The sequence below is a fragment of the Gobius niger genome, assembly GCF_951799975.1.
Source record: "Gobius niger genome assembly, chromosome: 2".
Taxonomy (NCBI): Eukaryota; Metazoa; Chordata; class Actinopteri; order Gobiiformes; family Gobiidae; genus Gobius; species Gobius niger.
In genome coordinates, this window is record NC_136853.1 from 18,006,433 (window position 1) to 18,021,743 (window position 15,311).

The following is a 15,311-nucleotide window of genomic DNA, read 5'->3' on the forward strand; positions in this document are numbered from 1 at the left end:
ACGCCACAATGCACGTTTTCCATTCAAACTACAGTACATAGAAAATATGCATCCCATATTATATCTATGATCCCATATAATCTGTCGCCCCCAGTAATGTCAAACCCTGGTTGAGAACCACTGTATAAAAGGGTGGGATAAGAAACATTTGTTTCTGAAATTAGATTACTGTATCTGAACAGCGTCAGTGGCAGAAAGCTATATCACAGTATAGAAATAAATATGTTAAATAAGGATTTATTTTAAGTATGAATACTCTCTGAAGTTTAACTTAAAACTTATAAGAAATCTTTAACGCTCAAAGTCATCTTACTGAAGCAAACTAACGGGCACACACCCAGCCAGGGCACATCCAAACACAGGGACGGTGGTGGTGCTGCTGAAAACACGCTCATTTACTTATCAGTGTTACAATATTCAGGGGTATTGTTTGGCAAAATGTTCAACCATTTACACAATGTCGTCAGTAGAAAACTGAATAATACTGTTTAGGGAGAGCCAACCTAGCAACAACTTCATAAACATGTTAGTGTGTTGTGATACATCGGTAAATTGGATTGCACTATCCCTGAAACAAATGTGATTTAAGGCAAAACAAATCACACCCCGAAGCAGATTTAACTACAACATTCACAAAGTACCTGCTACAACTTATAAAATGCATTGACAATCACTGTAATCTCAATTACAGAGAGGTGCGACTGTAAAGAAGTGTTGGGAAGTCGGAGTTTCACATTTAAGTGAATCTTTTACAGATTTGATCACAATTAGTGGATTACTTGTTTTCTATCAGTGTTTGCACCTTGTGGACCAAGTCACGAGCCATATTCAAGACTCTGGGGACATCATGCCGCTCAGCCATTTCTGTAAAATGTATAATGTATATTTATTATACATAAAAACACAAGATTAATATTAGTTACTATTCTTCTAATTGAAAATTCTACACTGATTATCCTACAATAATACATTCAAAAATGTCAGTCTAGGCTCTCAGTCGTACAGGTCCATCTTCACTGAAGGTTGTTGAGTCATCTTCTGTACTCTGCAGTTGAAGTCTCGAGCGTCTCGCCCACAGGTGAAAGTAGCTGTTATTAGAGGGGAGGAGCCGGGCCAAGCTGAGCTGAACCTTAGTTCACTGATGAAGCCTTTTGGATGAGAGGCTACTACAGAGTACAGAAGATGACTCAAGAACCTTCATTGAAGATACATTCAAAAATGACATTTTAAAGCAAAAATGGATTAAAAGAAAATCATTGTATTTCCATTTGCATTATAGTGTCAGCCATGTTTGGTTATAATCTTACCATTGAAGAACTTGATGATGTCTGTGAAGTCCATGTTATTCTCTAGGATGATATCTCTGTACATCTCTACAAGGGCCAGAGCAATGAAGAGCACAAAATGCTCCGAGGACGTGTGCATGGCTGCCCAGATTGTTTCCCACACCGAGAATACATCATCATACACCATTTCTGTGCAAAAAACATGGTTTATTACAAGAATTGTTTATGATTATTAACTTAAAATACCCTCTTTGCCAGCCTTTTTCCCTTCACCTCTTTTAAAGTCAAGCAGGAACCAGCGATAGCAGAAGTAGAAGTGGGTGTAGTCTCCATTCTGTTGCATCAGTTCGAACAACTCAGAGTCTAGGATCTGGACAGAACACATCATTAAACTGAAGCATTCACAGCAGTTAAGTTGTTCTCAATGAGTGGAGCCTCGGTCGGGACCCATCTTCAAAGGAAGGAAAGGTTGATCCATCATAAGAACACCTGTAGTTGTGTTTTTACTCACACATGTACTAGAGTAATACTGCCATAAGAATTCTGCAGTCAGTATGAGACCCTCAACGCCCTGACTGTTAAAATAAAACAATAACAACGCAGACTGGCCGCTCATGTGGATTTTTCTTGCTATGCTGTTGCTATGCCATGACATCACATCACACAGCTCAAAACACAGGGCCCACCTGTTGATGATGTCATGAGGATTGGCTCCTCTTAAAAGTCCGGACACCTTTGATTTATTGATTTAGACTGTTTCACTACAGTGCAAAGATAATGGCAAAAGATGACATCGAGGACTTTAAACTGGAAGATGAGAGTCTTGAAATTGTTGACAACTTTAATTTCCTCTGCAGTATGATTCATCGGAATGCAAACTGTGATGGAGAAATACAAACAAGAATCGGAATTGCGCGAACAACTTTAAGTAAATGTAGCGACATATTTAAAGATAAAAATCCAAAAATCAAATTATAAAAATCAGTCAAGATCAGGTTAGTTCAAACAATGGTCTTTCCAGTGGCGACCTATGGAAGTGAGAGTTGGACTATAAAAAAGGCAGACAGAAAGAGAATAGAGGCTTTTGAATTGTGGACGTGGAGGAGGTTTCTATGTGTTCCATGGACAGCGAAGAAAACAAACCAATGGATCCTGAAAGAAATCCAAGTGAAAATATCTCTGATGAATATAATAGAGAGGAACAGACTGTCCTTTCTTTGGACATGTGATCCGAGCAGACGATAGTTTGGAGAAAGCCCTCATGCAAGGGTCCATGGAGGGAAAGAGAGGCAGAGAAAGACCTAAGACGAGAAGGCTGGACAATGTGTTGGAAAAACTGGGAATGACTCTGAAGAACTGTCTTGTTACTGCAAGAGACAGGACGAGATGGAGATGCCAAGTCGATTTGGTCACCAGGGGATGGATGAAGAAGAAGACTACAGCGCCAGCTGAGAGTGAGTCTGGGCGTTTTGTACACTTAGAAATGAAGGCTGAATTACTTGAAATTCTTTTCAAAAAACATAATTTTAAATTATATAACATGAAATACTATTTCGTTTGTGTAAGCCCTCATTCGTATAGGAGTTTTTCCCAACAAAGGTTCTTAAGCCATCATCTGTACTCCGTAGTTCAGTCCAAATGGAGGTCTTGGATCTCTCGTCTGCAGTTAAATACCAGTGATGCTAAAGACAGTTTGCAGTATGCTCTTTCAGTGGTTTTTAAATTAGACCACAATTGCCAATCAGCATGGGTTGCTGCATGGACACAAATACAAGTTTGTGGTCAATTATCCTATCAAGCTCAGAATCTCCAGAATACCTATATATATAACTCAAGGGTGCATACACAAGCACTATTTAGGACTAGATCGGGGATAGTGCCTGGATTTTTGATTGTGACATAGTCCATTAAAGGTTTACTGCCATATGATCTGGCAAGTGGCAACCAAAAGTGTAGGGCACGCTGCTGCTGCTGCTGCTGCTGCTGCTCTCTTATTGGATACTGACTCAAGAGCCATAACCAAAAATCATAAAACGATCTGATTTGAATATGTCTACTTCTTTTCTGGGAACACAAATAGGCCATGTTAATTAAAACATGACAAAAAACCTACATACCCTAGCAATGATGTCCAAAATGATTTCAATAGATCCTTTTGGACGCTTTAACCTTTGGACCTTTAACATTGTTCTGATACATACCTGAATAAGAGACCGCATATTGGCAAAGTGGGTATCCATGGCACCACCGTGAGGAAAGTTCTGATTCATCCTCTTCATCAATTCAGTAAAGCAGCTGAAGGCTATGACCTCTGGAAAAAAAAATCCTCATTAAATTGAAGTCTGCACAAAAAAATATTTGTTTACTCATTATTTTTGGAATGAAGCAAGCTGACCGTCATCTAGAATAACCAGAAGCGGAGCGAGCAGATCACACATTCCCTGGACATAACCTATATCCAGATTCAGCCAAACATAGCTATAAGAAAAAGAAATAAGCAAAGAAATGTCAAATAATAAAAGTTAAAGATCCTTTATACTGTATAGTGTTTACCTGCACATAATGTTACGCAGCTTCTCGAGGTTTTCTGGGGTGAAATACCAGTATGTTCTGTCACAGCGTCGCACATCTTTGTCAATGCGATGCAAGTTTATCAAATACATGTCCAGTTGTTCCTGCTGCATACACAAGCATTTTATCAAGAGGTTTTGCAGAGGAAAGAAGTATTTCCTCCAAATATACTGGCACTCATCTGCTTACCGAATACGCTTGTTCTTCAGAAGGTCCATTGCACTTCATTTCTCCCTGCACAGTCATAGCCTTTTCAGAGGGTACGTTCTCCATCTCCAGCTCCTCCTCAGACAGGCCCAAATCTGTGCCCTCAGTACTGGTGTTGCAGGGGGTGTCCAGGTGGTGAGCCAGTTCTTCTGACGCCGCCTTCTCCCTCTGAGCCAGTTTAAGCGGTGGGGCTGCCAGACCTGCCAACGGCCTACTCCAGACATCCTCTGAAGTCACACATGTTATTCCAGCGGGGATGTCCTCCATTTCTAAGGCTGAGGGAGAGTCGTCCGAGTCCACTGTGTCTGGAGAGTGCCTTGACAGTGACAGGCTCCCTCTGGATGCTGACTGGAGTGCATTGAGGACTTGTCGAACAGGTGAATTTGAACCGGGTTTCTCACTTGCTATTTCAGCGGCTTTATCGTTGATGACTTCAAAGTCTAACTCTAAGGATTCATTCTCCTTATTTTCTGAATCACTAAGGCACGTTTTGTTTGGTGTCATTTTTGGTGAAATTCTGACACTGGACGCACCATTTTCTCTGTCAGGTGAAGGTTCTGTAGCAAGCCTTATAAATCTTTTGACTTGTAATGTCAAGGTTTGGCCAAGTGGAGGCGCCTGAAAGTACTCATTGTGAACCTCTGTTTCTAACTTAAGTACATTAGTGGTTTCTGCTATGGGCCTTAAATTTGTATTTGTATCTATGGCTTTTACGTCTGTTGAAGGACTGTCCTCAATCGCTTTTACATCTCCAAGGCCTCCATCATCTTGAATTTCAGATTGTTCTTTGGACTTACTCGTTTCAGAAACATCATCTGTATCTTCAATAATTGTGCTTTCATTTGTTTTTTCAGCTTTTTCTGTCGGCAAAATTTCAGCCTCGGTTAAATCCTTGCTCACTGGTTCATTTGTGGGAAGCAGCTCGACTATGACCTCCTCTGTGGAGGACGGCGGCTGAGAGATGGTAGATTCATTCACAAACTGGGTCTCAGGTGAACTTCCATGTGGAGCAGGATTTTGAGGTTCTTCAACTTCATTTGAAAGCTGGGGAACTTTTGAAACGTCTTTATTAAGGCCATCCTGTGCCTCGCTTGCAGGTGCTGGTGGCTCAGTTTGCTCTGATGTCTCAATAGATTCAAATACCTATTGAAAGCAAACACAGTAGCTTAGAAGCTGACTCTACCATATTGGACCACCCTCAGCCTTTATCAATGCAACTACAAATAATATCAATAATGCACAGTATAGATGCATTCATTAGACACTGCTGCTCTGAGCCAGGCCAATTTGCGTCATGACCTTTTGACCTAATATTGCTTTGTGAACTAGGTCCTAATAAAGAATATTGTGTCCAGTGTTTAGGGAAATGTGTTGTATCAGAGTTTTATCAACTGAGAATAACTGGCCCAGGCAACTATGAGGAAAAGAAAATGTTAACTTAGATATCTTAAAACACAAACATATCTGGAGACTCGCAGTGAAGACCCTCAGTGTATTTTATCGTGCAGTCAGGTACCTGTGCACTGCTGCTGCTGGAATCGCTCAGAGAATGAGTATTCTGGTGATCGCCGCTGCTGCTGAGAGAAGACTGAAATAGAAAGAGTAATGTGTCAAGAATTAGATACATAGAGGTTGGAGGTTTTATTTGCAGGAGCGGGTAGTGCACGCAAGTAGAACTTTTTTGAAGTAGCTGTACTTCTTGGAGTACTTTTATCAGACTGTAATCTCTACTTCCACTTGAGTAATATGTGTTATTTTGAAGTTTCTCTTTCCATCGTGAGGTATAATCTTCAAGTGACAAAAGCTTCATGTTGATGTATGAAAATGAGTCTAATTATTTCAAACTTCAATTACTTTCAAATTAAATCTAACTTTCATGGTGTTTTGTTTTATAGTCCAATTACTCTAAGATGAGTCATTACTTTACTGCCTCTGTTTACTTGTAATGTACTGGATTGGCTTGTGCTGTGACGTACTTCTGTGCTGATGGTGGAGTCCCGCTGCACTGGGCCCCTCTCGACGCTGGCTCCAGAGGAACACCGCGCCAGAGCCTCAGCGTGTTTCGCCTGCTCTCGCTGGCGCACTATGGCCTCACACCCCTGCCACTCCTTCATATTCTGTTTATACATGTTCTTCATCTGACTGTCAATCTGAAGAAAGAGTTGAAAAAATGCTTGGTAATTATTGGCTTCTTTTTGTCTTAGTATTTTATTTGTAATTGTGAATTATTAAAACTGAAGCATAGAATACCTCAATTCTGTTTGTTTCTGTCATTGTGAAGTGATAGTGTCCCAACAGAAAAGGCCACACTTCTTTGCGCAGCGATGGAGTCACCCCACCATAGTACACCAGGCGGTGGAGCTCTTTCTCTTCGTAGGCCTGACCACAAACATGTTTTAAGCTCTTTGAAAATACTATCCAATATACAAGAAACAGTGGACACAGAGTCACAACTAGGGATGCACGGTTCCGACACTGGGATCGGATATCAGAGCCGATACTGGAAAAAATACGATATCGGGTATCAGCAACAAATATCCGATACTGAATTGATACTAGTTTTGGCTCTCAATGCCGTAAAAACACAACTTTTAGCACCAAATCTAAGTGAATATGGGCATGTTGGAGAATTCAACCGCGGAGTTAGTTGTAGGGATAGGACGATGATGAAATGTGGGGTCACGATTATCTTGGACTTTACTGTTGTCATCAATACAAAGCACGACACAGAAAATGCTGTTTCTGCTGTGGGTAATTAAAGTATGGATTTGCATGAGGAACTGACCAACTGAAATCTTAAATACTGCTGACTTTAGTCACATCTCCATGGAGACGTACCCACTCCCGGTAAAGGTACCTGCACTCGTTGTCTGATGGATTTAGCGATTATCTGCTAGCACAATAATCCAAAAATGTGGCGATCGATTAATTGCGGCATTTCTTATTGCGATTAACAATATTTTTGCTTATTGTCCCATCCCTAGTTAATTTTAACCTTTGCAGATGTATTTTTGATCGCCGCAATAGCAATAGCATGCTAAAGCTAGCGGCAGTATGCTGAACCTATGTTCCTATGATAGAAATACCTAAATCAGCCTAATAAAATAAATAACCACTGCCAAGTGTTAGATTAAGAAATAACATCTCACATATTTGTAATGATCAGAGCACTTCATGTAAGTTTTTTATATTAATGTAACCTAAAGCCTGTCATATACCCAAGGATATTTAGTATAAAAAAGGTTATCCTTGTTAAATGTTTATCCAAGAGTTTATCAATAGATATAATTGATAATTGATCTGTAACATGACAATACAATATGACTTTATGGATCTTACAATTTAGAAGAGTCCAAAAAAAAATTCACTCAGAGAAAGCCACTTTTAAGGGAGTCTCTTGGTATCTGTAAATATTGGATATCGGCAGATACTCAAACCCCAGTATCAGTATTGGTATCAGTAGCAAAAAAGCTGCAGTGCATTTCACCACCCACTCCTCTTATTGGTCCTTATAGTCGGAGTGAGTGAAAGGCAGATTGAACCATTAGACTGGGGGGTAATATCAAAGAGCACCGCTGCATGCTGTATCAATATACTTTTGACATCATCATTTGGCAACATTCCCAACAGTAGGTATGAACATTATGAAGCAGGTATATTCACTCTTACTGAGCTGTTTTGGAGAAATGTTCCCCAGACTTCACGAGACAGGCCTATGCGTGCGTTAGTGGGAACATCCGGGTCCACTATGGTGGGTTTAATCAGAGCAGAGAGGTGTGTCCGTACTGTGGACAAGTGCCGGCAATACGCAAGCCCTAGATTAAGCATAATATCATGTGGTTACCGACCAACACCAAAAATATTTTGAGAATTGATAACAACAACAACCTGATACTCACATCCATAAAAAGCACGAGATATGATCTGGTACTTCATGGTATCACACAGGAGCTTTATGGGAGCTCTAATGGTGAACAAAGATTCATCAAAGACTTTTATATTGCAATGATGTTTATACACGTACATAGAAAAAAACGTCAAATCAGCAATGTGCACAATGAATCTTTTCATTCGTACCTCTCTTGACTGCAGCCATTGGGGAGTGAGCTGTCGGAGGAGCCATTCTGTGAGCAGGAGGAGCAGGAGGACTTTCTTTGGGTTGGCTGCCACATGTTGACACCTTCGTCCATCAGTTCAAGTCCCACTGAAACAAAAACAAAACTTCTGCTACAGTAAGGGCATACGTTTAAATTACATGTACTTGTCTTTACTGTGAATAATATAATTTAAAAAAAGAAAACAACAAACTTGATGAAGAGCAAACATTTGTCCATGCAGAGACCCCACTGTGATGGCGTGAACATAAGGTGAAATGAAGCACAGAGGAAGGAGAGCTGAATGGGCTTCGTAAACGATGAAAACAAATGACTAATAAACTCTAGTTTCTGGAAGCAGTATAACAAAAGAAACTTACCGAATTCCATTTGAGAACCCGGGAAGAGGATCCGAAACACATAATCTGTTGCCTCATCATCCTCTTTATCTGATACAGAGTCACATGAGCCATGCGGACTCCTCTTTCGCAGTTTGGGGAAAACCTTTCCCTGGAAAAAAAAAAGATTTTATGCCATTACTGAGTCACCCAGAGGTTTAGCTTACCATTAGGCAAGGCAGGCCAATGCCAGAGGGCCGACAGAAACAGTAAACAATAAAGTCACTACACAGCAGCAGTGACAAGGTGACCGTCGCATAGTCCCTGAAAGGGCCCCATGAGCTCACCCCTCCCTCACTTGCTTTACACCGCACTCACACCAACAGTGGCAGGAGCCAATAGAGCGGCAAGCTGGCTGACGATCAGAAAGCGGTCACCAGAAATACACAGGAGAGCAGCGCGATACGGGCAGCCAGAGCGGCGGCGACATGTGCATAGCGTTGTAATCACTCCAACTCTATGCAAATGCAGAGCCATTTCGGGCGGGGACCACCAACTACAGAACAAGATCTGACAGACACCTGTGCGTAATTGACTCACGCACTAAAGCTGCGCCTCAAACCCCAACTCCACGTGCTCCTGCTCAAAGGAGGCTGGAAAAGGAAGTAGAACAAGCTAAGCAACGGAAAGCGCGGTTTTACAGTGAGAGAGAAACCGCGCAAAATCACATGATGCAAGTAAACAGCCGACAGAGAAGTTATGCTTCTGGCAGCAAAAACGAAAGAAAAGAAGGAGAAAGAGGAGGAAGGAGAGCGAGACAACAGTGAGTGGGATAAGTTACTGTAGTTGTTTGTCCATCTGTCTCTGAACTGCCTTGTTTTAGCTGCCTTGGTTCTAGGGTAAAATAAATGGCCTTTAAAATCTTACATTTTTCTTTATAAAATTACCAAGCAACCAAGATAAAAACAGATGCTAAATTGTTATACTTAAGTGAATACAATATAAGTTTCTGTGCAACCGGTAAGTAGAGCAAGGCCTATGAAAAGATATGTGTTTATTTTAGTATTTTCCATTTGTGAAGTTAAGTAAGCCCTGTCATACACATAAACAATAATCATTATAAAGAAATGCTATACATTCAACATGAGTATTACGGCAAACCGGGGAAACGCTGATTCGGGGCATAAATACAAACATTCTTGCTTGGGGCCCTGGGTTCCCTTTCTACACCCCTGGTTATACCCTCATATTAGATCAACCTCTGTGCACACTGACCTTTCCTCTCTGGTTCCACAGGGGAGGGTCCAGCTGTCCATGAGGTAGTAATCCCGTCTCTAAACATGTGAGGAACTGGAGTAAATGACCTCCTTTGGGGAAGTGCAGAGGAGGCTTTTGAATCCCATCTTGGCTCACCAAAACAACAGTTCCCCCGCTGTTAACTGAGGAGATCACAGTGGGCATCAGGATCAGTTACATAAGACCACTGGACAACATTATACATACCTTGCTGATGACAGTGGAGATACACAATCTCCTCCAAACGTATAGTCATGGCATAGTCCCAGTACACACTGGAAAAAACATTTTGACAGAGAGAGATTTATTTCAAACATATGCCTTGACAAAACAAAACACACAAACAATGAATCATTTGCGATACAATGTCAACAGAAAAAGCATCAGAGCAAAATAACTCGAGCAAATGTTGATTAAGAGCAAATGCTCGAAAAGGAGTGGGATGAAGTGTAAGCTTTTTTTATTTATTTCCCACCCCTTTCACTAATTATTACTTACTAGAACACAATAGCTTCCTGTATAGTCTCAACAAATAACATTTAACCAAGACAATTGAGAGTCATTGCAATCATGTTTCATTGTTATTGCTATCTAGCAATCTTTATTATTATTATTTTTTTTACATTTTAAAGTGATGAATGTCTCCTTTTAAGCTATTACACAGATACAAGATACAAGATTGGAGCCTCCTTCTCATTCTTTGTTTGGAACATTTTTTTGAAAATTAAATGGTAATAATAATATATTAAAAAAAAGAAAATAATAATAATAGTAATAATCATAACAATAATAATAACGACAATAATAATATTAAATACTGAATGTAATGCAGTCTTGTAATTGCTACCCCAAGTTTCAATAATATACAGTAAATACATATGAACCACAGAAAAACACAATATGTGGAGTGCTGGTTGATCTAATACCTGTTTTGCTCTGGTTAAAACAGCAAAGCTTCTTGAGAATTGCAAAGCTCTCATCAGTGTTTCTCATCAGTTTTTATACCCAAAAATTGTATTTAATTTAAAGTTTCAATTCTTCAATCAAACCATGTTTTGAGTTTGATCATTTCTTCTGCTACATGTTTTTCTCAAACATGTTCAGTCAAATTGATTCCTGGTGTGAAAGCATTTGTATCACCAGCAAACAAAACCAGATTCAATGAATTTGATGCTGTACATGTCGGTTCCCAATACTGACCCCTGGGGGACACTGCGGGTAATGTCCAGACATGACACTGACAGACACTGATGAAACATCTCCCAACTTCACAAACTCCATTCTTCCAGTGAGGTAACTCATAAGCCAATTCAATGTGATCCCCCTAATACCATACCTTTTAAAATTTTATTTTGAAAGGTGTCAAAAGCTTTTTTAAGGTCTACAAAACAGCCCTACTGCATGTTCATCCCTATCTATAGCATTTGTAATATCCTCAACAGCATCAATTAATGCAAATGATGCTGATGTGTTTGACCTAAAGGCACACTGATTGACATTTTTTGATAATAGTTTTTTTTTTTTTTTTTAAGTTTTCTAATTTTGAGACCAACTACGCTTTGTACAGAAATGATATTATAATAATACTATTTTCAAGGTGATTAAACTAAACAGACCTTCTGTCGGAGTCTATTTCACCCACGTTTCCATTCATCAGTTGATTGGGTGTCCACTTTAGCGTCATTACGTCAGCTGTTTGATGAAGTGAAAGGTATCCAGGAATAACCTCCATATCATCCCTCTGCAATCAAACAATGGGTTTAGTTAAAATGGATGCAAAAACAAAAGAAAGGAAAAAAACATTACAGTAATTAGAGCTCGGGACACACCGGCTGTACAAGAACATTGTTCTTGCCAAAAAGCAGAGTCGCTCTGGAGTTCTGATGGAGTGATTCCACATATTCTCTCACCCACGTGAGCGGTCGGTCGTCCATACTTCCACTGGACTGCCTTTTCTGGATCTAAATAAAATAATATAAAATTGTCAACAGTGCAAACAGTGCATTGATCCAGTCACAGTATAATGTATGTGCCATAGTATGTGTTTGTGATTGTTGCACCAGAGCTGGCCGTCTGGAGGGGGACTCCTGCCTGCAGTGTCCGCTGTGAATGCGGTGTCGCTGCACGAGTTCATCTGCAGAGGGGTCGGTCCAGAAGTGGTCTGCAGTCTTTACTTTGGTGTACTCCAGAGCACATGGTCCAACTGTGAGTAAATCAGTCACCTCAGTTAGCAACAGTACAAACTCAAATCTTTAATGGTCCCAAACTATATTGCAATTCTGACCCAGAAGTGATGCAAGGATCGGTCCATCTACAGGATCCATCATCATCGCATCCTTCTCATAGTAAGTGCTGCAAGAAAAATATGTCATTTGCACATTTACAAATAAAATCTGGGGAAAAAAAGACATTTTAATACCTGCAGTTCTCGACCAAGTACAGAACAATTTTGTCTAAGAGCTTTTCCATCAATGCTGTTCGAATCCAGAGATGTTTCAGGGCCTGTGGAGGGAAGTTGCCCAGTTTGGACTGGCGGCTCCGTTCATTATTTTGTGCCGAACTGTTCTGTTTGCTAAGGAACCAAATGAACTTCAAGTTAGAGACACTGACATTTTGTCTGAGAGACACACAATGCACGACATGCTTTGTAAAGTAATCATTACTGAAGTGGTCTTAACTTGTTTTCGATGAGTTGTTCTAACTCATGGACTTTCTGACAAAGTTGCTCAGCGGGTGAAAAGTTCTTGGCCACCTTCATGAATAAGGCAGCCACTTTATTACTGCACAACAAACCAGCAATTCTGCGCTTCAGTCCGTGCAGCAGGCACGCTTCCACTACAGCTGAAAAGGCACAAGTATTTGATTGGATAAATGTAATCTTATAATAAATACACACTTCTCCTGTTACACTGTGTTAGTCTGTAAAATGTCTGCCATATGCACAGGTTGCACAGGCAGAAATACACCTTTCGAATCACAAGTTTAATTCCTATGAACATGTAACATACACGCCTTTGGATTCAGCTAGGATTTTTTACGGATTGAACATTTCATTAATTTTATTCAAAAGCAAAAATAAGCGCACATTGCACATTCCAGGGACTGTACAATGCAGAACTAGTGAGAGTGCACTAGATCTGCATTGTGTGAGTGTGATTGGACAGAAATGCAGAAATACACAACACTGAGGCAAAATATTCACTGTGCAACATATGACTTCATGCCAGTAAATTCAAAGGAGAAGTTCAATTGCGCACTGCATTCTGTGGAAAGAGGAAGCAAGCAACTGGCCAGCTGCAAATATCACTTGCCACCCTCATAAGTATTCCTAACCAGACACTAACAGCAAACAGCATGATCTCTTTGAGACATAACACAATCACAGTTTAACCATAACTTAATGGCTAGTAATCAGTAACGTTCTTCATACTTACCACAGAACGATATGATGTGGCTGCTGTCTGCATGCACAAATTTCCTTGTAACGGCTTCTTCCATAATTTGTTTCACCTGTAAAAGAAACAGACAGCTCGATTTTGGCATTGACAATCGCACTTGCTGCCTACCAGGTTTGGAAGTCACCAATAATTCTACCTGAGGCCCAGAGAATAGAGATCATGGGTTTGGCACCAAATCCTGGGTGCTAATGGTACATTTTCGTGGGCTCTCAATACATGTGCTACACTTGGTCAGTGGCTCTCATCAGTAGCAGCCTAAGGGTTGCACTTGTGGTACATGATTTTTATGGTGGTACTGTGCAGGTCTATACAGTTCTGGAAATATATATATTCTTAATTGTTTCTTTATTTTATTCAGTTTCATTATAGCCTGTAGTTATACTTATCATGATAACTGGTAAAGAGAATGGATGACTTTATAAAGACATAAAAACATACATATTCAACGACTCCAGTCATACCAGTCACTAATACCTGTAAACACTGAACAGGTTCTTTATTTTTAAGCAGTACTACATGGACTGAACACCACTAACCCTTCATTATGTGTGGAAGGATGTGAATGTGAGTGTAAGGCGCTCCTTGGTCCTGCAGGATGTTTCTGGGCAGTGAGCATACGCAGTGAGTCACAGGTGTGGGGGAGCGGAGCCCATACACGCAGACACAATAACCAAACCAATCAAAACAGGCTCCAAATGCCACTGTACACTTTTAGCGGTCGTTAAATCCCAATGTAAAGCAGAGACTTTATGCAATCTAGGCTAATGTTGTTTGAAGGTCACGTGTATTTTGATCAATACAGAACGAAGACACCGTGGATAAAGAGAAATGGGTCCGGGACTTTAAAGGATTGCACGCTGTAAAACCATTCGTGAGACAATACAGTGATTTGATCATTCGAAAATGGCTCTATCGCCACTAACATCATCAGCACCATTATCACCATCATCACCATCACAACGTCACCATTCATGTAAACGTCATCATATTACGCGGACAGAACATCTGTCAAAACACCGGCATCAGCCACATCAAAAACAACCGTCTGTTCCACCGCAGTGAACGCTTGTGGCTTTTCATCCACATTGTGCTGTGCATTGATGCTCAAACCTGGTTTGCACTCACACACACAGCCGCTATCCACAATAAACACAAAGTGACAACACTGACAAATAACGCACACTTAAAAAGCACCTCTTTCTTCACGGTGCGCAGTAACTTCTGACGCGTCTCAGCTTCTGTAATATGAGAAAACATTGTGCATAAGATGATCACAGATGCTTCTGACACCCTGCTGATGGTCATCTCACGACACGCAAATGGTGCTCTTACCTCCCATGGCTACAGGCGCTAAAATACAAAATATTACGCACAAAATATCCTAAAGCATATAAAACAGTAAAGGAGAAAGCAGCACAAAATAAGGCTGATCCTTGCACTTGGTGACCAAATGAAGTCTGTCTGCTACCTCCGCTAGAACCAACTCCCCTTTCATTTAAAGTCACAGTAACGTGAGCGACGGAGCCTTGCAACGCCACATGTTCTTTATATCGCAGGCACACGTGACAAAGCTACACCTGGAGATGTTCCACAGCGCAAAACAAACCCCTGCCCCCTGAGGCACAGGAGCATTGAAGCAGATATGGTGCAACTTATGGATAGGTCTAATGGCGCAGGACATTCCTGTTTGCCTTAATCATTTACAACACTCACACTCCAAAAGCTTTATTGCATTTAAATCAGCATCATTTCAAACTCATTTGCAATGTCCCATAACATGAATTAGCCTATACTATTATATATTAAACTAAACTATAAATTGTCAATCATATTAATAGCTTGAGTGTATTTATTGTACTTTTATTGTTTCATTTTTTGGGAGGAAAAAAGAAGGCTACACAACACCCAATTGAATCTACTTGAGAAAAACATCTATTTGTTTTTAAGTGTTTCTATTTTGTTCTCACTAAAGGACAAGCACCAAAAACGGATCATTCATCACTGATTGGCTGGATCATAAATATGGAGTTACAGGTTAAAGACAAGAGTCCTGTAATGAGG

At 40.4% G+C, this 15,311-nt stretch overlaps 1 protein-coding gene across 1 annotated transcript; it reads right to left on the reverse strand.

Annotated features, from left to right (window-relative positions):
- Positions 1-88: 88 nt before the first annotated feature.
- sgsm1b (small G protein signaling modulator 1b) lies at positions 89-14,507 on the reverse strand (the record flags this gene model as incomplete). The annotated part of the gene is made up of 24 exons (XM_079552259.1): positions 89-864; positions 1,308-1,475; positions 1,560-1,656; positions 3,488-3,597; positions 3,682-3,764; positions 3,840-3,964; positions 4,047-5,207; positions 5,521-5,652; positions 6,041-6,214; positions 6,315-6,443; positions 7,734-7,879; positions 7,964-8,028; positions 8,142-8,268; positions 8,539-8,668; positions 9,772-9,935; positions 10,000-10,067; positions 11,409-11,533; positions 11,622-11,753; positions 11,853-11,995; positions 12,077-12,144; positions 12,212-12,364; positions 12,471-12,633; positions 13,227-13,302; positions 14,445-14,507. The coding sequence occupies 24 exons, from the start codon at positions 14,505-14,507 to the stop codon at positions 776-778; spliced, it is 3,891 nt and encodes a 1,296-aa protein (XP_079408385.1). The 3' UTR covers positions 89-775.
- Between the last annotated feature and the right edge of the window lie 804 nt (positions 14,508-15,311).